Source organism: Schistocerca serialis, chromosome 10, assembly GCF_023864345.2.
Source record: "Schistocerca serialis cubense isolate TAMUIC-IGC-003099 chromosome 10, iqSchSeri2.2, whole genome shotgun sequence".
Taxonomy (NCBI): domain Eukaryota; kingdom Metazoa; phylum Arthropoda; class Insecta; order Orthoptera; family Acrididae; genus Schistocerca; species Schistocerca serialis.
Genome location: NC_064647.1, coordinates 157,024,487 through 157,050,440, shown reverse-complemented (window position 1 = coordinate 157,050,440; position 25,954 = coordinate 157,024,487). Strand labels below are relative to the sequence as shown.

Sequence of the window (25,954 nt, the reverse complement as noted above, 5' to 3'; positions counted from 1 at the left end):
AACACCTGTAAGTTGTAAATTGCATCGAGTTCTTAAACATTATTAATGTATTGCCATTCTTGGCGTGTAAGGCCTTGAGCTGTGATCACATTTGCTTGTTTTTTTTTTTTAACATTATTTGTATCTGTATTTTACGGTGCTTTGCTGAATTGTAACGCACTGAAAACACTATTATTTACACAGTTGTTTATTCCTTCATTAATAACGGCCGGCCGCTGTGACCGAGCGGTTCTAGGCGCTTCAGTCTGGAACCGCGCGACCGCTACGGTCGCAGGTTCGAATCCTGCCCAGGGCACGGATGTATGTGCTGTCCTTAGGTTAGTTAGTTTAAGTAGTTCTAAGCTCTAGGGGACTGATGACCTCAGATGTTAAGTGCCACAGTGCTCAGAGCCATTTGAACCATTAATAACGTGTGGTATTTTTTTTTTTTATTTATGGTTGAGTCTGGAATTACTGTTTTAAAAATAAATGTGTGTAACTGTATAAGGCAACCAATAGTAACTGATGACGGCCCCGTCCACAATCGTAACCGAATGCTTGACCACCAGGTTTCAGTAAGAAATGACGTGGGAATAGGAAAGACGTGAAGAGTGGAGATCTGGTGCCAACTTAAAAAATGATGCCAACTGCCCATCGGACTGGTCACTGCAAAAGAAGAGAGTCTTATAATGCGACGAGTCACCTACATTACAATATCTTTGATTATATGAGACTTGTAATATGACAAAAAATTTTGATTTGAAGTGGTTTATATTTGTCTCCACAAACATGCTGCTTTCTCAAAACCTTTCACTTCTAGTTTTAGCTGTAAAGGTACCATCTACATCAACATCTACATCCACACCCTGCAAACCACTGTGAAGTGCATGGCTGAGGTTATGTCCCATTGTTCCAGTTATTGGAGCTTCTTCCCGTTCTACTGACGTATGGAGCGCGGCAAGAATGACCGTTTTAAATGCCTCTGTGTGTGGTGTAAATAATCTAATCTTGTCTTCACGGTCCATACGGGAGCGATATGTGGGGGCTGTAGTACATTCCTAGAGCCATCATATAAATAAAGCCGGCTCTTGAAACTGTAGTCCCATCTACGAACGATGGCGTTTCGAGCATGTCGAGGCATGGACGGGGATTGCATTGTTGACGATTCCAGGCGACAGATGCGTTCGCGCATGCGCGTGCTTTTGGCTTGAAGAAAGCTTATATCTTGCAAATTGTCTCCCGTTTACTTAAGCAGAATTTATAATTACCACGACAATCAGCGATGACAGCTCGCAACAAATGGAATCGAAATTCACTAAGCAACTCGGTACGATCACGTTTGATGCTTTCATTAGCTGCAGCATTCACAGTAGAGCGGTCAGAACATACTGAATTCTCATTGGCTGTCGGGGTATAGGTGACGTAGGTGCGCAGAACAAGCCCAAACTCGACCGCGATCGTGATTCCAACATTTCAGTATGATTTTCGTCTATATTCAAGGGCCTCCCACTTCAATTTCTTCAGTATCATTGTGACACTCTCCCACGGGTAGAATAAAGCTGTAACCTTTCGTGGTGCCCTCCTCTGTATGCGTTCCATATCCCTTGTTAGTTCTATTTTGTACAGGTCTCACACACTTGAGCAGTATTCTAGGATGGGTCACGTGAGTGATTTATTAGCAATCTCCTTTCTAGATTGACTGTTTCGCTAGTATCCTATCTATAAACCGTAGTCTGCCTCATTTTTAATCCTCGACTGAGCGTACGTGATCGATCCATTACGTATCCCTACAAAATGTTACACCCAGGTATTTGTATGAGTTGACGGATTCCTACTGTGATTGGTAACATATTCATTGGATACCACATTTTTTTTTTCATTTTGTGAAGTCAGAAATTTTACATTTCTAAACATTTAAAGCAAGTTGTCAATCCTTGCACCATTTTGGAATTCTATCAAGATCTGATTGAATATATGCACACTTTATTTCAGACATTACTCAGTATAGATAACTTCACCAACTGCGAAAGATGTGAGGTTACTATTAATATTGTCTGCAAGATCGTTACCGCCCGAAGTGGCCGAGCGGTTCTAGGCGCTACAGTCTGGAACCGCGTGACCGCTACGGTCGCAGGGTCGAATCCTGCCTCGGGCATGGATGTGTGTGATGTCCTTAGGTTAGTTAGGTTTAAGTAGTTCTAAGTTCCAGGGGACTGATGACCTCAGAAGTTAGGTCCCATAGTGCTCAGAGCCACTTGAATCATTTTTTTGCAAGATCGTTAACCTCCGCAATACGAAAAGGGTTGGGGTGTGGGTACACCATGCCAATCTTTCGAAGATATTGCAATCTGGTCAGGTAGATTATATATAAAAATTAATTATTGTACCAGATTCCATAAATGTTTAAAATTTTTCCCTAAACTTAACCAATGACTTTCAGTAGTAGATGCGACTTTTCGCAATGAATGTCCTATTCGGTATTTTCAGGTCCATGGTCCTATTTTACACATCATTATGTCTTTAAAAAGTGTGTTGTGAGTAAACAATAATTAACGAAATTTGAATTTAAAAAATTTCTTTTGTGGTGGTCCCAAAGTACGCCAGCCCCTTGGTGGTACACATTACTGAAAGTGTGTTGGAATTGCTAAGAGTGTTCTAAAACATATTTTCAAGTTGTGGACCGTACTTACAACTCAGAACCTCCTTATAATGTATATCGTTAATATAAGTCAACAACAGCTAACAATTTTTTATTATTATTTTTTTTTACTTCTGGGTGGACATAAATTACCCTCCCACCTCTTTGGTAATGCTGTTTATTGAAAACATGTTGGTGTGGCGGGAGTTAATATACAACAGGAGCGGTAAGGGTCCCAAAGCACTTCCCTGGGGCACACCTGAAGTTACTTCTAGATCTGTTAATGACTCCCCACCCAAGATTAATTACTGCATCCTCCCTACCAAAATGTCCTCGATCCAGTCACAAATTTCGCTTGCTACCCGTTACGATCGTACTTTTGATAATAATCGTAGGTGCGGCATTGAGTCAAATACTTTTCAGAAATAGAGAAATACTGCATCCAAATGACTGCCTTGATCCATGGGTTTCAGTGTGTAATGTGAGAAAAGTGACAGCTGGATTTGGCATGACCTGTGTTTCCGGAATCCAAGCTGGTTGGCATGGAGGAGATCATTACGTTCGAGATATCTCATACATTTGAATTCAGAATATGTTCTAAGTTTCTACAAGAAATTAATGTCAAGGATATTGGAGGGTAGCTTTCTGGATCACGTCTGCTACGCTTCATATACAGTCTAGGATTGGCATACCATACATCGATGTATCGGAATATAGATACAGTATATCGCAATTAGTTACGCATGTGTATCCGCCACTGGGGCCCACAAATCGGTAAGAGTACGAGGGAGTGGACAGCACGTTGCAAGGCATCCCTGATATGCTCAAAAATGTTCATATCTGGAGAGTTGGTGGCCAGGGGAAGTGTGTCAACTCAGAAGAGTGTTCCTGGAGTCACTCTGTAGCAACTCTGGACGTGTGGCGTGTCGCATTATCCTGCTGGAATTGCCCAAGTACGTCTGAATGCACAATGGACATCAACAGATGCAGGCTTACGTACGTGTCACCTGTCACAGTCGTATCTAGACGTATCAGGAGTCCCATATCACTCCAACTGCACACGCCCGCACCATTACAGAGCCTCCACCAGCTTGAACAGTCCCCTGCTGACATGCAGGGCCCATGGATTGATAAGGTTGTCTCCATACCCATACACACCCATCCGTTCGATACAATTTGAAACGAGACTCGTCCGACCAGGTAACATGTTTCCAATCATCAACAGTCCAGTCTCGATGTTGACGGGCCCAGGCTTTGTGTTGTACAGTCATCAAGGGTACACGTGTGGACCTTTGGCTCCGAAAGCTCATATCGATGATGTTTCGTTGAATGGTTCGCACTCTGACACCATTGAAATCAGCAGTAATTTGCGGAAGGGTTGCAGTTCTGCCACGTTGAACGATCCTCTTCAGTCGCCGTTGGTCCCGTTCTTGCGGGATCTTTCTCCTTGCGTATCAATGTCGGAGATTTGATGTTTTACCAGATTCCTGATATTCCCGCTACACCCGTGCAATGGTCGTACAGGAAGATCCCCATTTCACCGCTATCTCTTAGATGCTGTGTCCCATCTCTCGATCGCCGACTATATTACCACGTTCAAACTCACTTAAATGTTGATAACCTGCCATTGTAGCAACAGTAACCGATGTAACAATTACGCCAGACACTTGCCTTAAATAGGCATTGCCGACCGCAGTGCCGTATTCTGCGTGTTTACATATCTCTGTATTTGAATACGCGTGCCTATACCCATTTCTTTGGCGCTTCAGTGTATTTCCACAGTGTGTACAAAATACTAACCACCCCTTTTATACATAAAGGTTCCTTAGGTCACTACCTGGCTATCTAGAGCACAAAGGGGCCTTTAATACAACGTGAGACGCCGGGCCACTCAGCCGAAACTTGAATTATATCCGCCCCATTAGGCGCAATTAAGGGCGTCGACTGGCCCTTTGACCAGAGCTTCCGCCCACTGCTGTGGTCGTGGCGAGGACGGCCCCTCAAATTTCTTAACTAGTCCTTATGGAAGGCCCATTATACGAGATCTGAGCGGCATCACAGACGGTACACAACAGGGAATACGTCCGGTTTCACAACACGCACGGGCTTCTACACTTTCATAAATATTTCAGAGTGAGTTGATTAGTGTGATAAATTAGTATTGACACTAAAATTCAACAAACTTTCAAGGCCGGATGGAATCCCGATCAGATTCTACACAGAATCCTCTCTTTTACCATAATATACCATAGATACCTCGGACAAAAAGTTGTGCCCAGTGGGTGGAAGAAAACATTGGTTTCATTCGTATACGAAAAAGATAGCAGAAGTGAGCCACAAAATTGGAGACAAAATTTTTTGTCATATTAACAGTCCAATTAACAGTCCAATAACTCAGACATCCATTGGTTGTATAATCTTAGCCCATGTTCTTAGCTCAAACGTAATGAGGTATCTCGAATAGAATGACGACCTCCATGCCAACCAACAGGAACTGCAAAAACATTGGTCTTCAGAAACCCATCTCTCGCTTTTCTTACGTGACATCCTGAAAGTACTGGACCGAGGCAATCAGGCACGTGCAGATTTTCTTGAATTCCTAGAAGTATTTGGAGAGTGGAAATGGAACACGTTCTAAGTATCAAATGTGCAATCTCTCATTGAAATAAAAGAAAATGTATCTCTGTTTGTACAAAACTGATCTGTATATAAAGAATTGAGAAGGTATTCTGGTACCATGGAGTTATGCTACTCAGCGCATCGCTGTAAAAAATAATGAAACAAGTTAGAAAATGTATACTTTATTAAGAATGTTCTAAGTGCCGTAACAGGAAACTTCTTACAACAGCAACCAGCCACTGTTATCAATGGTGTTTGTTTACACAAATAGCACTGCTACCTGCTTCGAACAGACATGTTATGTTCAGACCGCTGTTCACATTTATATTACATTTGTCGTTCTTTACATCAGTAGTTGGCTTTTGTTCCGACAATTGATGTAAACAAGGACAAGTGTGGTATAAACGTGAACGGCTGTCTGAAGATGAACCTGTCAGTCCGAAACCTTTAAAGGCGCTATTTGTGTAAATAAACAGCGTTGCTAACACTGGCTGGTTCCTGTTTTCTTCTTTGCAATTGTTTTATGTACGCAGACATGGTACTGTAAATGTCGCTTTTCGGCAAAATAGTGGGAAGAAAGTGTTTGTTCCAAGTGCCACTAATAATGAGGCAATACCTTTATTTGTGATAATACAAGGCACAAATACAGTATTACGTTGTTTACGGGTAGAACCATGATTTAAAAAAACACTTCCCATGTCTTTTCAATTTTGGAACTTCGGAGGGAAGCACAGCTTAGCACACAGACCTTGAGCCATCTACTAATGCGTGTTTCGAAGATTTTCTTTATGACTTGAACTCTGGGCCAGCAAGGAAAACACAACGATATTCTATTTCTAATCAGTGTGATGAAGTTTTGTAATTGTGATTTGATTTTCATGTGAGAGGACTGTCGAGTCGTTCTACAAACAAGTTAAAATATTCTTTCGGGTTAGATTCGAACCAGCGATGGTCGAAATTATCTTACAAAATTCGACGGTCCACCGCTCTAAGAACTTAGCTACTGAATAATTGAGGCGTAGTTGGGTAAAACGACAATTTTCGCTAGGAGTTTAATTTCGTTGACTAACGCTATCAGTCGTTGTCACAATGGGAGAGCATATCTCGGAGGTAAGTTAATGTTAACTTCACAGCGCAGCACATTTTTAGTTAAGTTAGTGAGCTTGTGAGTCGAAGTGATGGTAATATGCTGGTACAGTGTAACCACATGTTGTGCATCTTCTCATTGTCTGGAACATTCAAAAACAACTTTTCGGAGTTTTTGTAGATATTCTTGTATAGGGTGGTACGACACACTACTTGTAACCCATTTTCCGAAACGTAACATCCAAAACAGGACAGCACTGTTAATTAGCATTATGACGGTTGGAGCAGCGAGCTAGCCAGTGACGTCACAGGCATCACATGTCTCGAATGTGGCGTTTTAAAGGGCTTTCAAATTATTTGAATTTCATTTCCGTTTTTATAGAAGTATACTGAAGAAGGGAGAGTAAAAAGGTGTAAGGAGTATATAGAGGGTCTATACAGGGCCGCTGTACTTGAGGGCAATATTATGGAAATGGAAGAGGACACAGATGAAGATGAAGTAGAAGATATGATACTGCGTGAAGAATTTGACAGAGCACTGAAATACCTAAGTCGAAACAAGGTCCTGGGAGAAGACAAGATTCCATTAGAACTACACATAGCCATGGGAGAGCCAGCCATGACAAAACTCTTCCATCTGGTGAACAAGTTGTATGACACAGGTGAAATACCCTCAGACTTCAAGAAGAATATAATAATTCCAATCCCAAAGAAAGCAGCTATGAAAATTACCGAACAATCAGTTTAATAAGTCACGGTTGCAAATTACTAACACGAATTATTCACAGACGAATGGAAAAACAAGTAGAACCCCACCTCTAGAAAGATCAGACTGGATTCCGTAGAAATGTTGGAGCACGCGAGGCAATACTGACCCTACGACTTATCGTAGAACATAGGTTAAGGGAAGGCAAACCTACGTTTCTAGCATTTGTAATCTTAGAGAAAGCTTTTGACAGTGTTGACTGGAATATTCTCTTTCAAATTCTAAAGGAGGCAGGTGTAAAATACAGGGAGCGAAAGGCTATTTACAATTTATACAGTAACCGCATGGCATTTATAAGAGTCGAGGGGCACGAAAGGGAAGCAGTGATTGAGAAGGGAGTGAGACGGGGTTGCAGCCTATCTCCGATGTTATTCAATCTGTATATTGAGCAAGTACTAAAGGAAACAAAAGAAACATTTTGAGTAGAAATTAAAATCCATGGAGAAGAAATAAAAAGTTTGAGGTCTGCAGACGACATTGTAACTCTGTCAGACAGCAAAGGACCTGGAAGAGCAGCTGAACGGAATGGACAGTGTCTTGAAAGGAGGATATAAGATGAATTTCAACCAAAGCAAAACGAGGATAATGGAATGTAGTCGAAATAAATCAAGTGATGCTGAGGGAATTAGATTAGTAAATGAGACACTCAAAGTAGTCAATGAGTTTTGCTGTTTGGGGAGCAAAATAACAGATGATGGTCGAAGTAGAGAGGATATAAAATGTAGACTGGCAATGGCAAGGAAAGCGTTTCTGAAGAAAAGAAATTCGTTAACATCGAGTATAGATTTAAATGCCAGGAAGACTTTTCTGAAAGTTTTTGTATTGAGTGTAGCCACGTATGGAAGTGAAACATGGACGATAACTAGTTTAGACAAGAAGAGATCAGAAGCTTTCGAAATGTGGTGCTACAGAAGAATGCTGAAGATTAGATGGGTAGGTCACATAACCAATGAGTAGGCACTGAATAGAATTGGATAGACGAGGAATTTGTGCCACAACTTGACTAGAAGAAGGGATAGGTTGATAGGACACGTTCTGAGGCATCAAGGGATCACCACTTTACTACTGGAGGGAAGCGTGGAGGGTAAAAATCGTAGAAGGAGACCAAGAGACGAATACAGCAAGCAGATTTAGAAGGATGTAGGTTGCAGTAGTTATTCGGAGATGAAGAGGCTTGCACAGTGTAGAATAACAAGCAGAGCCGCGTCAAACCAGTATCCGGACTGAAGACAACAATACAAGGGCTGACTGGAGGTACCGTGTTCAAATTCTGCTTGTGTACTTTCGTTTTTTTTTTAATCGACCGAATTTTTCAATTTTATTTCGAAGAATATCAACAAACACTGTAAGGCGTGCGAAATTATGAAGATATATTCAGTTATTAATTTTTCTGTCATAAAATATTACAAAATCTTATTTTTCATCGTCCACATTGCTTGATGTGGCAGAACAATATTGTGGGATATACTTATCATAGAAACAACCGAAGCACAAATTTTCGCAGCCTCAAGCGCATTTTATGAAAGCAACCGTCTTGCAGGCGCACGGTTTCTTCATGAGCGATACCGGGGAAACACAATTCTTTTGCATTCAAAAATATTTCTCTTTCATCTGCTAATTTCGATGCGAACCATGCATATGTAATCATACTATCAAATTTAGGTGAGCTAAACTGGTGTAGGATTAGCGAATGCAGTTTTATCGAATCTTCCCTAGAAGCGATCTCTCTATTGTCTTTCATCAAGTCGAGAGTATTCTGAATAATTTTCATTAAGATTTTCGCCTCTCAGTAAAAATAAACATCGCACTGCTGGCAATAAGGAGTGCACTTTGGTGGGATCTCTTCTAGGCTACAGGTGCTCGCTTTGTGAATAGATGATCGGTTAAAGTTGAATCGATTTGCCCTCCCCACGAATCGATAATGTACAAAAAAAATTTCTGTTCCACATACGGAAGAATTACAGAACGCAAAAATTCTTCGTACACCAGTTTCGTGAACTTCCCAGATTTCGTGGAGGACACGACTTCATTTCTGTATTTCCCAGTTAATTCATCTACTCGTTTTTGAACGTTAGGACCAAATTTTCCGGACGTTTCTTGCATACAGAAAAGAAACATATGCGAGCAGCATTCGACCACGGTACCTCCAGCGCGGTAGCCGAACCTCTACCGCTGCGCTACGCTGACTTGCTTGGAATATATGTAATGTCACGGGTATACAAAGCTCCCAATGAACTTCAAAATCGATTTTCTCAAAAACCAAGGCCCGTCGCTAAAAAACCGGATGGCCAGGTATTCAGGGTAAGTGCCACTACAACATATTTGAAGAACATCAAACTCCGTGATTTACCAGGTGTACCGGTATGAAATGAGCGTTAAGATACAAATGTGTCGATAGGAAACATTTGTTGTGAACGAGCCTTAATTTTTTGTTTGTTTGGTTGGTATGACATCTGTATTTAGTATACATCAAGTCACGGAACAAACAACATCATATGTTTTCATCGTGTTAACAATGTCGAATTTTGTACCAGAAATTGATGATTTGCGGAAAGCATTAATTTTTTGTTTTCATTTGAAAAAAAGTGCTGCAGAGTCGCATCGAATGTTTGTCGAGGCATATGGTGATCATGCTCTATCAGAAGCAACATGTAAAAGATGGTTTCAACGGTTCAGAAATAATAATTTTGATGTAAGAAATGTAGAAAGTGGAAGACCACCAAAAAAGATCGAAGACGCCGAATTGCAAGCATTATTGGATGAAGATGATACTTTGAGTCAGATGCAAATGGCAGCAATGCTAATTGTTGCACAACAAACAATTTCTGACCGTTTGAAAGCTATGGGAAAGATCCAAAAGTGTGGAAAATGGGTGCCATATGAATTGAATTAAAGACAGATGGAAAACCGAAAAACCATTTGTCAAATTTTGCTTCAAAGACATGAAAGGAAATCAATTTTACATCGATTTGTTACTTGGCGATGAAAAATGGATTTGTTTTAAGAATACTAATCGCTACAGACAACAAATGATCAATTTGAACTATGCATTGATCGAAAAAAGACCAGAATGGGCCAGAAGACATGGCAAAGTAATTTTTTTACACGACAATGCACCTGCACACAAAGCAAAACTCGTTCAGGATACAATCAAAACACTTGGCTGGGAGCTGCTACCCCACCCGCCGTATTCACCAGACTTGGCCCCTTCCGACTACCATTTGTTTTCATCAATGGGACACGCTTTGGCTGATTCCTACGAAGAATTCGAAAATTGGGTGTCTGATTGGTTTGCTTCAAAAGACGAACATTTCTATTGGCGTGGTGTCCACAAATTGCCAGAAAGGTGGTCAAAATGTATAGAAAGCAATGGTCAATACTTTGAATAAAATGTTTTTACCTTTCAATTCAAAATTAGTGTTTCATTTTCACAAAAAAACGCTCATTTCATACGGTACACCTGGTAAAGTATGGAGGGTCTCCTTGTCAGATGATCATTGTGGGCGTGTATGGTGGCGCCTGGGAAGAGATTCCATTCCTCCAGTAGTCGGAGAGGCTCAGAGGTGTTGTTACGCCTGGCGTCACAGTGTGGCCAGCCTTGGGTATGACGTTAGGTCGTGACTGGTAGTGACTGAGGGAACACTGACGAGACAGCAGTATGTCCTGCCACCTCTCGTGTCCATTGATCAATAATATTCGTCCTCGCATTGCTCGTATCTCTATGACCTGTCTGTTTGATGTTGAGGTTCTCCCATGGCCAGAAAGATCGCCAGTTGTGTCCCCGATATCTACATCTACATGGATACTCTGCAAATCACATTTAAGTGCCTGGCAGAGGGTTCATCGAACCACCTTCACAATTCTCTATTATTCCAATCTCATATAGCGCGCGGAAAGAATGAACACCTATATCTTTCCGTACGAGCTCTGATTTCCCTTATTTTATCGTGGTGATCGTTCCTCCCTATGTTGGTCGGTGTCAACAAAATATTTTCGCATTCGGAGGAGAAAGTTGGTGATTGGAATTTCGTGAGAAGATTCTGTCGCAACGAAAAACGTCTTTCTTTTAATAATGTCCAGCCCAAATCCTGTGTCATTTCAATGACACTCTCTCCCATATTTCGATGTACTCCGTCAGTCCTATCTGGTAAGGATCACACACCACGCAGCAGTATTCTAAAAGAGCACGTTTATTAGTTATTGGGAGCTCCAATGTTAGGCGGGTGATGGAGCCCCTTAGGGAAATAGCGGGAAGGTCGGGGAAGAAGGCCAGTGTTCACTCTGTCTGCTTGCCGGGGGGTCTCATCCGAGATGTGGAGGAGGCCCTATCGGCGGCGATAGAGAGCACTGGGTGCACCCGACTGCAAATTGTTGCTCATGTCGGCACCAATGACTCCTGCCGTCTGGGTTCAGAGGTCATCCTCAGTTCGTACAGGCGGTTGGCGGAATTGGTGAAGGCGGAAAGCCTCGCTCGCGGGGTGAAATCAGAGCTAACTATTTGTAGTATCGTTCCCAGAACCGATCGCGGTCCTCTGGTTTGGAGCCGAGTGGAAGCCTTAAACCAGAGGCTCAGACGATTCTGCGGAGATCTGGGGTGCAAATTTCTCGACCTCCGCTATCGGGTGGAGAAATGTAGGGTCCCCCTGAATAGGTCAGGCGTCCACTACACACCGGAAGCGGCTACAAGGGTAGCGGAGTACGTGTGGAATGCACATAGGGGTTTTTTAGGTTAGATACTTGGTGGAAGGAGTATATAGAGGGTCTATGCAAGGGCGATGTACTTGAGGACAATATTATGGAAATGGAAGAGGATGTAGATGAAGATGAAATGGGAGATATGATACTGCGTGAAGAGTTTGACAGAGCACTGAAAGACCTGAGTCGAAACAAAGCCCCCGGAGTAGACAATATTCCATTGGAACTACTGACGGCCGTGGGAGAGCCAGTCCTGACAAAACTCTACCATCTGGTGAGGAAGATGTATGAGACAGGCGAAATACCCTCAGACTTCAAGAAGAATATAATAATTCCAATCCCAAAGAAAGCAGGTGTTGACAGATGTGAAAATTACCGAACTATCAGCTTAATAAGTCACAGCTGCAAAATACTAATACGAATTCTTTACAGACGAATGGAAAAACTAGTAGAAGCCAACCTCGGGGAAGATCAGTTTGGATTCCGTAGAAACACTGGAACACGTGAGGCAATACTGACCTTACGACTTATCTTGGAAGAAAGATTAAGGAAAGGCAAACCTACGTTTCTAGCATTTGTAGACTTAGAGAAAGCTTTTGACAATGTTGACTGGAATACTCTCTTTCAAATTCTAAAGGTGGCAGGGGTAAAATACAGGGAGCGAAAGGCTATTTACAATTTGTACAGAAACCAGATGGCAGTTATAAGAGTCGAGGGACATGAAAGGGAAGCAGTGGTTGGGAAGGGAGTAAGACAGGGTTGTAGCCTCTCCCCGATGTTGTTCAATCTGTATATTGAGCAAGCAGTAAAGGAAACAAAAGAAAAATTCGGAGTAGGTATTAAAATTCATGGAGAAGAAATAAAAACTTTGAGGTTCGCCGATGACATTGTAATTCTGTCAGAGACAGCAAAGGACTTGGAAGAGCAGTTGAATGGAATGGACAGTGTCTTGAAAGGAAGATATAAGATGAACATCAACAAAAGCAAAACAAGGATAATGGAATGTAGTCTAATTAAGTCGGGTGATGCTGAGGGAATTAGATTAGGAAATGAGGCACTTAAAGTAGTAAAGGAGTTTTGCTATTTGGGGAGCAAAATAACTGATGATGGTCGAAGTAGAGAGGATATAAAATGTAGGCTGGCAATGGCAAGGAAAGCGTTTCTGAAGAAGAGAAATTTGTTAACATCCAGTATTGATTTAAGTGTCAGGAAGTCATTTCTGAAAGTATTTGTATGGAGTGTAGCCATGTATGGAAGTGAAACATGGACGATAAATAGTTTGAACAAGAAGAGAATAGAAGCTTTCGAAATGTGGTGCTACAGAAGAATGCTGAAGATTAGATGGGTAGATCACATAACTAATGAGGAAGTATTGAATAGGATTGGGGAGAAGAGAAGTTTGTGGCGCAACTTGACCAGAAGATCGGTTGGTAGGACATGTTCTGAGGCATCAAGGGATCACCAATTTAGTATTGGAGGGCAGCGTGGAGGGTAATAGTCGTAGAGGGAGACCAAGAGATGAATACACTAAGCAGATTCAGAAGGATGTAGGTTGCAGTAGGTACTGGGAGATGAAAAAGCTTGCACAGGATAGAGTAGCATGGAGAGCTGCATCAAACCAGTCTCAGGACTGAAGACCACAACAACAACAACAACTTCCCTCCCTAGGCCCGACAAGACGCCTCCTGAGACGCGGCAAGGTAGGAGTAGGCAAAATGCAACAGGGAATAACAATATTAATGTGCTAATAGTAAACTGCAGGAGCGTCTACAGAAAGGTCCCAGAACTGCTCTCATTAATAAACGGTCACAACGCCCATATAGTACTAGGGACAGAAAGTTGGCTGAAACCAGACGTAAACAGTAATGAAATCCTAAACTCAGATTGGAATGTATACCGCAGAGACAGGCTGGACAGTGAAGGGGGAGGCGTGTTTATAGCGATAAGAAGTGCAATAGTATCGAAGGAAATTGACGGAGATCCGAAATGTGAAATGATTTGGGTGAAGGTCACGGTTAAAGCAGGCTCAGACATGGTAATTGGATGTCTCTATAGGCCCCCTGGCTCAGCAGCTGTTGTGGCTGAGTACCTGAAGGATAATTTGGAAAATATTTCGAGTAGATTTCCCCACCATGTTATAGTTCTGGGTGGAGATTTTAATTTGCCGGATATAGACTGGGAGACTCAGACGTTCATAACGGGTGGCAGGGACAAGGAATCCAGTGAAATTTTTTTAAGTGCTTTATCTGAAAACTACCTTGAGCGGTTAAACAGAGAACCGACTCGTGGCGATAACATATTAGACCTTCTGGTGACAAACAGACCCGAACTATTTGAAGAAGTTAACGCAGAACAGGGAATCAGCGATCATAAAGCGTTTACGGCATCGATGATTTCAGCCGTAAATAGGAATATTAAAAAGGGTAGGAAGATTTTTCTGTTTAGAAAAAGTGACAAAAAGCAGATTTCAGAGTACCTGTTGGCTCAACACAAAAGTTTTGTCTCAAGTACAGATAGTGTTGAGGATCAGTGGACAAAGTTCAAAACCGTCGTACGTAATGCGTTAGATGAGTACGTGCCAAGCAAGATCGTAAGAGATGGAAAAGAGCCACCGTGGTACAACAACCGAGTTAGAAAACTGCTGCGGAAGCAAAGGGAACTTCACAGCAAACATAAACATAGCCAAAGCCTTGCAGACAAACAAAAATTACGCGAAGCGAAATGTAGTGTGAGGAGGGCTATGCGAGAGGCGTTCAATGAATTCGAAAGTAAAGTTCTATGTACTGACTTGGCAGAAAATCCTAAGAAATTTTGGTCTTATCTTGAAGCGGTAGGTGGGTCAAAACAAAATGTCCAGACACTCTGTGACCAAAATGGTACTGAAACAGAGGATGACAGACTAAGGGCCGAAATACTACATGTCTTTTTCCAAAGTTGTTTCACAGAGGAAGATTGCACTGTAGTTCCTGTTCTAGATTGTCGCACAGATGACAAAATGGTAGATATCGAAATAGACGACAGAGGGATAGAGAAACAATTAAAATCGCTCAAAAGAGGAAAGGCCTCTGGACCTGATGGAATACCAGTTCAATTTTACACAGAGTACGCGAAGGAACTTGCCCCCCTTCTTGCAGCGGTGTACCGTAGGTCTCTAGAAGAGCGTAGTGTTCCAAAGGATTGGAAAAGGGCACAGGTCATCCCCGTTTTCAAGAAGGGACGTCGAGCAGATGTGCAGAACTATAGACCTATATCTCTAACGTCGATCAGTTGTAGAATTTTGGAACACGTATTGTGTTCGAGTATAATGACTTTTCTGGAGACTGTAGGAATCAGCATGGGTTTCGAAAAAGACGGCCATGTGAAACCCAGCTCGCGCTATTCGTCCACGAGACTCAGAGGGCCATAGACACGGGTTCACAGGTAGATGCCGTGTTTCTTGACTTCCGCAAGGCGTTCGATACAGTTCCCCACAGTCGTTTAATGAACAAAGTAAGAGCATATGGACTATCAGACCAATTGTGTGATTGGATTGAGGAGTTCCTAGATAACAGGACGCAGCGTGTCATTCTCAATGGAGAGAAGTCTTCCGAAGTGAGAGTGATTTCGGGTGTGCCGCAGGGGAGTGTTATGGGACCGTTGCTGTTCACAATATACATAAATGACCTTGTGGATGACATCGGAAGTTCACTGACGCTTTTTGCGGATGATGCTGTGGTGTATCGAGAGGTTGTAACAATGGAAAATTGTACTGAAATGCAGGAGGATCTGCAGCGAATTGACGCATGGTGCAGGGAATGGCAATTGAATCTCAATGTATACAAGTGTAATGTGCTGCGAATACACAGAAAGATAGATCCCTTATCATTTAGCTACAAAATAGCAGGTCAGCAACTGGAAGCAGTTAATACCATAAATTATCTGGGAGTACGCATTAGGAGTGATTTAATATGGAATGATCATATAACGTTGATCGTCGGTAAAGCAGATGCCAGACTGAGATTCATTGGAAGAATCCTAAGGAAATGCAATCCGAAAACAAAGGAAGTAGGTTACAGTACGCTTGTTCGCCCACTGCTTGAATACTGCTCAGCAGTGTGGGATCCGTACCAGGTAGGGTTGATAGAAGACATAGAGAAGATCCAACGGAGAGCAGCGCGCTTCGTTACAGGATCATTTAGTAATCGCGAAAGCGTTACGGAGATGATAGATAAACTCCAGTGGAAGACTCTGGAGGAGAGACGCTCAGTAGCTCTGTACGGGCTTTTGTCAAAGTTTCGAGAACATACCTTCACCGAAGAGTCAAGCAGTATATTGCTCCCTCCTACGTATATCTCGAGAAGAGACCATGAGGATAAATCAGAGAGATTAGAGCCCACACAGAGGCATACCGACAATCCTTCTTTCCACGAACAATACGAGACTGGAATAGAAGGGAGAACCGATAGAGGTACTCAAGGTACCCTCCGCCACACACCGTCAGGTGGCTTGCGGAGTATGGATGTAGATAGATAGATAGATAGGACAAGCGTAGTGTAGGCAGTCTCCTTAGTAGGTCTGTCACATTTTCTAAGTGTCCTGCCAATAAAACGCAGTCTTTGGTTAGCCTTCCCCACAACATTTTCTATGCGTTTCTTCCAATTTAAGTTTTTCGTAATTGTAATACCTAGGTATTTAGTTGAATTTACGGCTTTTAGATTAGACTGATTTATCGTGTAACCGAACTTTAACGAGTTCCTTTTAGCACTCACGTGGATAACCTCACACTTTTCGTTATTTAGGGTCAACTGCCACTTTTCGCACCATTCCGACATTTCTTCTAAAACGTTTTGCAGTTTGTTTTGATCTTCTGATATAACGTGTGTGGCACCAGATCCGGCGTCATTTCTGTCTCGGAGCCAGTATCCAGGACCAGTTACACCGTATGTGGACCAGCTTACCTCAGCAGAGGCTACAACAGCTTTCCTGACAGAACCAGTGCATGCATCCAGGCGATGTGCAGCGTCATAGTAATGAGTGATCTCAAACTGCCGAGTTCTTTGTAAATACTCGATTTCGTAATCGTTGAAATAACATCGCATACTGTCCCAACCCGTCAAGTTTCATTTCTTTTCCCCCGTCCCCCTTCTGTTTTATTCGCTGTTTTTGTCAAGCAGTGTTCTAACTCAGTCAACAGCCTTGCCGCAGTGGTAACACCGGTTCCCGTCACATCACCGAGCTATCGGGCTTGGCTAGTACTTGGACGGGTGACCATGCGGACTGCCGAGCGCTATTGACAAGTGGGGGTGCACACAGCCCTTGTGAGGCAAATTGAAAAGAGGCTTTATTGAGAAGTAGCGGCTCCGAAAAATAACGCATCCGTGGTCTAGGGGTAACGTCTTTGAGTCATAATCAAAAAGTCTTCGGTTCCGGGCTCGATTCCCTACGCTGCTTAAATTTTGATTAATAATCAGCATTGTCGGCCGAAGACTTCCGGCATAAGGTCACCTCATTCAGCCAACGGCCTTGTCAAAGAGAGTGGGGGAACGGACAGAGGTTCAGGACACTCTCTCGTCCTCTCGGTAGGAAACTGCCCCTAAAGGCAGAAGAATCAGCAATGATCAACGGCATGAGAATGCAAAATGCAATGGACACTGCTCCACTAAAGACACGTAACGTGTATCCACAGAACATGTGGCCTGTAATTGAAGAAGTGTCATGATGATCTCTCCATTGGCAAAAGATTCCAGAATGCTACCCCATTGGGATCTCCGGGAGGGGACTGCCAAGGGGGAGGTTACCATGAGAAAAAGATTGAATAATCAACGGAAGGATAACGTTCTACGAGTCGGGGCGTGGAATGTCAGAAGCTTGAACGTGGTAGGGAAACTGGAAAATCTGAAAAAGGAAATGCAAAGGCACAATCTATACATAGCAAGGGTCAGTGAAGTGAAGTGGAAAGAAGACAAGGATTTGTGGTCAGATGAGTATAGGGTAATATCAACAGCAGCAGAAAACGGTACAACAGAATTAAGAATCGTTATGAATAGGAAGGTAGGGCAGAGAGTGTGTTTCTGTGAACAGTTCAGTGACCGGGTCGTTCTTATCAGAATCGACAGCAAACCTACACCGACAACAGTTCGGGTATACATGCCGACGTCGCAAGCTGAAGATGAACAAATAGAGAAAGTGTATGAGGATATTGAAAGGGTAATACAGTACGTAAAGGTGGATGGAAATCTAATAGTCATGGGGGACTGGAATGCAGTTGCAGGGGAAGGAGTAGAAGAAAAGGTTACAGGAGAGTATGGGCTTGGGACAAGGAATGAGAGAGGAGAAAGGCTAATTGAGTTCTGTAAGAAGTTACAGCTAGTAATAGAGAATACCCTGTTCAAGAATCAGAAGAGGAGTAGGTATACTTGGAAAAGGCCCAGTGACACGGGAAGATTTCTGTTAGACTACATCATGGTCATACAGAGATTCCGAAATCAGATACTGAATTGTAAGTCGTACCCAGGAGCAGACTGAGATCACAATATAATGGTGATGAAGAGTAGGCTGAAGTTAAAGACATTAGTCAGGAACAATCAATACGCAAAGAAGGGGGATACGTAAGTACTAAGGAATGACGAGATACGCTTGAAGTTCTCTAAGGCTATAGGTACAGCAACAAGGAATAGCGCAGTAGGCAGTACAGTTGAAGAGGAATGGACATCTCTAAAAAGGGCCATCACAGAAGTTGGGAAGGAAAACATAGGTACAAAGAAGGTAGCTGCGAAGAAACCATGGGTAACAGAAGAAATACTTCAGTTGATTGATGAATGGAGGAAGTACAAACATGTTCCGGGAAAATCAGGAATACAGAAATACAAGTCGCTGAGGAATGAAATAAATAGGAAGTGCAGGGAAGCTAAGACGAAATGGCTGCAGGAAAAACGTGAAGACGTCGAAAAAGGAATGATTGTCGGAAGGACAGACTCAGCATACAGGAAAGTGAAAACAACCTTGGGTGACATTAAAAGCAAGGGTGATAATATTAAGAGTTCAACGGGAATTCCACTGATAAATGTAGAGGAGAGAGCGGATAGGTGGAAAGAATACATTGAAAGCCTCTATGAGGGGGAAGATTTGTCTGATGTGATAGAAGAAGAAACAGAATTCGATTTAGAAGACATAGGCGATTCAGTATTAAAATCAGAATTTAAAAGAGCTTCGGAGGACTTAAGATCAAATAAGACAGAAGGAATAGATAACATTCCACCAGAATTTCTAAAATCATTGGAGGAAGTGACAACAAAACGACTATTCACGTTGGTGTGTAGAATATATGAGTCTGGTGATATACCATCTGACTTTCGGAAAAATATCATCCACACAATTCCGAAGGCTGCCAGAGCTGACAATTGCGAGAATTATCGCACAATCAGCTTAACAGCTAATGCATCCAAGCTGCTAACAAGAAAAATATACGGAAGAATAGAAAAGAAACTAAGGATGTGTTAGAGGACGATCAGTTTGGTTTTAGGAAAGTTAAAGAAACCAGCGAGGCAAGTCTGACGTTGCCGTTGATAATGGATGCAAGACTAACCCAAAAATCAAGACACGTTCATAGGAGTTGTTGACCTGGAAAAAGCGTTCGGCGATGTAAAATGGGGCAACATGTTCGCAATTCTAAAAAAAGTAGGGGTAAGCTATAGGGAGAGACGGGTCATATACAATATGTACTACATGCAAGGGGGAATAATATGAGTGGGCGACCAAGAACGAAGTGCTTGCATTAAAAAAGGTGTAAAACAAAGATGAAGCATTTCTCTCCTACTGTTCAATCTGTAAATCGAGAAAGCAATGATGGAAATAAAAGAAAAGTTCAGGAGTGGAATTAAAATTCAAGGTGAAAGGATATCAATGATACGATTCACTGACGACATTGTTATCCTGAATGAGAGTGAAGAAGAATTACATGATATGCTGAACGGAATGAACAATCTAATGAATACATAGTATGGATTGAGAGTAAATCGAAGAAAGACGAAGGTAACGAGAAGTAGTAGAAACGAGAATAGTGAGAAACAACATCGGGATTGATGGTCCCGAAGTATATGAAGTTAAGAAATTCTGTTACCTAGGCAGTAAAATAACCAATGACGGACGGAGCAAGGAGGACATCAAAAGCAGACTAGTTATAGAAAAAAAGGCATCCCTGGCCAAGTGAAGTCTACTAATATCAAATATTGGCCTAATCTGAGGAAGACATATCTGAGAATGTACGTCAGGAGAACAGCATTGTATGGTAGTGAAGCATGGACTGTGGGAAAACCGGAACAGAAGAGAATCGAAGAATTTGAGATGTGGTGCAACAGACAAATTTTGAAAATTGGGTGGACTGATAAGGTAATGAATCAGGAAGTTCTACGCAGAATCGAAGAGGAAAGGAATGTGTGGGAATCACTGATAAGGAGAAGGGACAGGATTACAGGACACCTGTCTAAACATGAGGGAATGACTTCCGTGGTACTAGAGGGAGCTGTAGAGGGAAAAAACTGTAGAGGTTAGCACAGGAGAGGAATTCGTGGCGTATCAAACCAGTCAGGAGACTGATGTCAAAACCGCATCCAGTGATGCCTATCGCCTCAGGATTACACGGCGGTCGGTCGGCACCCTTGGTCGTTCCGAGGCCTGTTCAGACGGAGAGAGTGTTCTGATTCACAGTTTATTTTTCTAGTGCATTTATTTATTTGCTACATTAAGACTGATACTTTAGAAATTCACATCGCGGATCACAAAAAAATATTAATTGCAGTTATTCGGAGTTAATAATTCACATTTATCATAACTGAAAGAAGTCATCCGTGAATTACGGTAATTATGTATGCCATATTAGCTAGGTATGGTTTCCGAGGTAGCTGTGAAACAGTTTGCCCTGACCAGCAGTTCCATGCTTCCTTAAGCCGTCCACATTCGGTACAAGTTAGCTAATGTTGACCAGGAGCTTTACGAGTTGTGTGAAGCACAGCATAAGTTCTGCAACATTTTGGCGACGTGCTACGAAAGATTGAACCAAGGACGCAAGTACGCTATCTGCATCACAATTAAAATTGACGCGATTGTATTTCTCGTTTTCAGTTGAAGCCCATATTTGGTGGGTTTTTCTGTTATAACTTACATCCTATGACTATAAGCTGTTTTTAAGTTCCAGCGGACTGTGGATCTCTCTAAAACGCGTATTCTTTGGTACGATTTGTTGTAACGAAGTGACGAGTACCACCATATTGTTGGTTAAAGTATTTGCGTGTTTAGTTATTTTTCTGTTATTATTCGCATATTATGGAAGTACGCAGCTCTAAGGTGACAAAACACTGTGATTCATGAAAAACACGTCGTTCTTGGTTCGATTTGTTATAATTAAACGCCAGTTAATAACGTATCAGCGATTAAACCCTTCAGAAGATCGCAAAGTAAAATACAAGGTCATCTCTTGCAGAAGTACAGTGTAGCACAGTTAGTACAGGTGTCGAGGTTGCTGCCGTGTCTCTCGAAGATAAACGCTGTTTAAGAGCCTAGAACGCCAGAAATCGATAGAAAGATTAGAGCCATCATCCAGGACACATGATCGAAAACTGTCTCGAAACTGAAATTCACTGGAGAAGTTACAAACTCATTCGCAATTTACACAGGAACCTCACAAGGAGATGGCTTATCGTCTCTCTTGTTCAACATTGTACAGGAAGAAAAGTAATCGGGGAATGGGAAAAGCACGTTAAAAGATCCAACGTGTGAAGAAGAAGGGAAAGAAAATGTGAAATGCTTGGTGTTTTAGATGATGTGGCTATATTAACGAACAGCAAAGATGAAACCAAACTAGTTCTATGTAAACTGCGTGAAATCCGCTGTAAACTGGATTCCACATTAGCTATGAAAAAGAAAACAGTACATGGACACCAAATAAACAGAAAAGCTCCCACCGAAAATACAGTATGGAAAATCTCAGAAGAAGAAAGTAAGGGCTGAAAACAAATCATAAAGAAAATAAAAAAAAGGAAATTGAACAAGTCTCAAAAAAAGTAACAGCAAGGAATAAATGGACAGAGCAAAAGAAGAAAAATGCAGTGAATTAATCAATAAGTTTTGAAAAGAAAAAAAGGATAAGAAAGTGAAACTGTAATTGGCTCAAATTCACACACTCTCCTAAATGGAAAAATTCGAAAATTATATAGATTATATAATTATATAGATTATACCAATTCAAAATCTGAATCGGATTCCATTTTCAGCAGATTTTATACACTAGAAAGCTGTGAAGCACTGTTTTCGGGTGAATGGATTGTGGCACGTGGCTTGTTAAGAAAAGCATTGGACGAAAAGTAGATAGCTACGGAACACTTGACGTTTACAGCAAACCAGTCATATTCAATTTAAGGCCCTGCTGAAAAGTAAATAACAACACTTTGCGGCCCATTGATGAGACAACGTCCCAGAGTAACATAGTACGTGTACAATGTTCTCAGAAAGTGTCTATGTACTGGACTATGGGCTACAGATATGGATTACGTCGAAAGTTCGAAATAAAGTACGGCAGAACACAAGTTAGCAGAACTGTTTCTTGATAGAAAAACGATTGCTTTTAATTTGTTCAGCTGTCGCCTGGTATTTTACTGTTTGGTTCAACTAGTGAAAGCTATTGAATGCAATGTGTGATGTTTAGAAGTTCAGTTTTTTTAAAAAATTGTAATGCTATCGTTTCAGAAATATATTTTTCTTGTCGAACATAAGTATCGTTCGATAGTGTAATAAATAAACAGATTTAGTGCAGAGGATATTTCCTGAAAAATTTTGGCAAACAGCTGCACTTCATTGTACTGCAGATAGTCGACTAAAGAAATTTGCAGAGACATGCTCAGTGTTAGATGGAACTCTAAGACCACCTAAACTAACAGATCAGTTGCTGTTGGATATTTCTATGTGCAGCAGGGACCAGCAAAATCTTTGTACAAGTTAGCAAAATAAAAAATAAAAAAATAAAAACGGGCTTGCAACTTCGCATAAAACTGTTAGGCAAACATTGATAATGTTGTTGTATAAACTGATAGCAGTGCATGAATTGAAAGCGCAGATCATGAAAAGCGATCCCTTACTGCAAATGGTTTTAGCGTTTTATTGAGAGGAATACCACTGATATTCTGGACTTCACCTTCTATACACGAGATCTTGTTCAACCTCTGTGGTCACGCTAACAAAACACAGGAATATGATGAACGGAGAATCCTCATGCTGTGCTTGAGACACGATTGTACGATCAGAAAATAGTGTGGGTAGGAATATCGAGACGGCCCCTATTGGACCTCTATTTCTCGAAGAAACCACGAACGGTGAACGATATTGTTTAACGATCCACGATTTGACTGGCTGGCTAAAGGAAGAGGAAATCAACCATCCAGCTTCAATAAGATGGCACTACTGGATGGAGAGCTAACTCTATGAGATATTTTTGGGGAACGTTTCAGCTCAAAAACCTAAGGCCCCTCGATCCACCAGACTTATTTCTTTGGGGAGCAGCAAAATCTGAAGGATACAGCAATCGCCCACACACGCTTTGTGACTTAAAAACTGAAATAGCTGCATGCATGAGAATCACACAATCAGATCTCCAGAAAGAGTTTACCAGTAAAATTAAATGGCTTCGGACTTGTATAGCTCCACACGGACGTCTTTTAACTTTCTGCATGACGTGCATAACTCGCTTCTGGGAGAATTGCAGGCAGAAGGCGGGCAGGAAAGAATGTGTGGACACTTACTGTGATCGGGGCACTGGAGGAACTCGACGATTTCGCCGGCGACGGAGGCTGCGGTCATCATTAGCAGGAGAGCTGGCACCCACATGTTGACTACTGGGCAGCTGCTGTGGTTCTGGCAGGACACTGCGGCGCCGCCATTACAAACGTGACGTCACGCCACGCGATCTTCCGCTGTCTGTGACAGAAGGCAGTCGGCGCCGTCGGCACAAGAAAGGTGAGTGGGCGCCATTGTTAGACGGGCACTGACTCACATGGCGTGATCGCCCGCCAACGACCAGCCAGGAAGTCAACCGAAGGTGCATCTCCCCTTACAAACACCGGCTCATTATAAACTAATGAACGACTTGGTTACTGCCTTTATTATTTCATTGGGAAGCGAGTGGAGCAGCACAGCCTCTCCGCCATGTTATTTAGTCTGTACACATAACAAGCAGTAGTCAAACGTATTAAAATCAATAATTAAATCGCTGAAGACTAAGGATTTTCGTGTATATGATGGAGTACGATACTGAAACACTGAGCTCCGTATCTTAGCGCCATACTTAGTGCCACATTTGTAACTTTTCATTAATGTCTGTTCAATTTCCTGGCTAGGTCCCAAAGGTAAAAGTCAAAAATTAGGCAAGGGACTACTTTATTTTTGATCTATCTACATCATACTCCGCAAACCACCTAATGGTGTGTGGCGGAGAGTACTTTCCGTACCACTATCTGATCCATCCAACCCTGTTCCACTCGCGAACAGTGCGTGGGAAGAATGCTGGTCGGTAAGTCTCTGTATTGGCTCTAATTTCTCGAATTTTCTCCTCGTGGTCAATATGCGAGATGTATGTGGGGGGGGGGAGTAACATTTTGTCCGACTCCTCCTGAAAAGTGCTGTCCCGAAATTTCAGTAGTAAATCTCTCCGTGATGCACAACGCCTCTCTAGTAAGGTCTGCCAGTGGAGTTTGTTTAGTATCTCTGTAACGCTATCTCAGACAGCTAAACGATCCCTTGACGAAACGCGCCGCTCTTCGTTGGATCTTCTCTATCTCCTCTATCAGTCCTACCTGATAGGGGTCCCAGATAGATGAACAATACTCAAGAATCGGGCTTTCAAACGCCTTATAAGCCATTTCTTTCGTGGATGAGTTACATTTCCTTAATATTCTTCTGATGAATCTGAGACTGGTGTCTGCTTTTCCCACTATCTGTTTTATATTGTCATTCCACTTAAGGTCGGTCTGGAAAGTTACGCCTAGATGTTTTATGGCAGACGCTGTCTCCAGCTGTTTGTCATCAATAGTAAAGCTGTACAGTAGTGGATTTCTTTTCCTATATACAGTGTTCGATTTGCAGGGGGGGGGGGGGGGATGGGGGGGATTTCCCCCCCTCTGCATCAGACCATCCCCTCCTCTGGTTTTAGTTTATGCATCCCAACCTGGGATGTTTTTTTCCCACGCACTGGAATAAAACTTAACATAAAATTTAAATTTTTGGAGCCGAACACTGAAAATTTTTAATACAGTCTTACTATTAATACTGTTAATATGTTTGCTTATTAATTTTGAAAAAGTGTTACGTAGTAGTTAAGCATTTTAAAACATTTAGAACTAAATCATCATTCTCATGTTGCTTCCGTCTAAGGTGCGTCATCCGTTTACTTGCGAGCTTACGAGGGAAGTAGTGTGGCAGTCATACCGCAGCAGCCGTACCGCAGAGTTGGGTGACCTGTGGGGGCTGAAATTCCCACCCCGAGCCCTGATACAGGGTGGTGACCGGCCCGGTACCTGTGCGAACACTTATTTTTAGGCCATCTTTTGGCAACGGTATGGCACGGACTAACGCACCTGGGACGAAAGCACAAAGTAGTGCGAAGTGAGCAACGGTACCTACCAACCAGGATCGGACAGTCTGACTTGGCTAGCCGCGAACCACGTGGGTGGAGCTTAACACAGGCTCCCCTGCATCGCGTGCTCCAAATTAACTGGTGCCGTTCGTTCATTACCTCGCGCCCGCCAAACACACGGCGATCTTCACACGTTCCCACTTCAGTAGCTTCATTAGTGAGTTGAGGGCGTCCGGGTCTGTAAGAACTACGGAATTTCAGGATGTCATTCAAACAAAGCAAAATTTCTGATTTCCTTAAGAGCAGTGCATTGCCTGATACGTGTACAAACTCTGTCAGGATACTAACAGTGGTGCTACAAGAGTTAAAATAGACAGTGAATGTAAACAAGAAAACGGTAATGATGGTGCTAATACAGGGGAAGAGACTGAATCTCCGGTGACTGAAAACTGTGACACGTCTCAAGATAGGAATGGGAGTAAGAGTACTCTTGGGATTATAGTAGGAAGTTGTGTTGCCTTATCACGTATTCAAAACTGGCAAAAGACTAAGCTGGGCTGTCCGTAAATGACAA

The 25,954-nt window shown here is 42.3% G+C and overlaps 1 protein-coding gene across 1 annotated transcript in view; it reads right to left on the bottom strand.

The window, feature by feature from the left end:
* The window catches only part of LOC126424992 (MD-2-related lipid-recognition protein-like), a 59,842-nt gene extending 36,123 nt beyond the window's left edge, over nucleotides 1-23,719 (bottom strand). Inside the window, exon 1 of the mRNA XM_050087890.1 lies at nucleotides 23,552-23,719. Within this exon, the coding sequence (XP_049943847.1) occupies nucleotides 23,552-23,636 (85 nt within the window). The 5' untranslated portion in view covers nucleotides 23,637-23,719. The remainder of the gene's footprint in view (nucleotides 1-23,551) is intronic.
* Nucleotides 23,720-25,954: the final 2,235 nt, after the last annotated feature.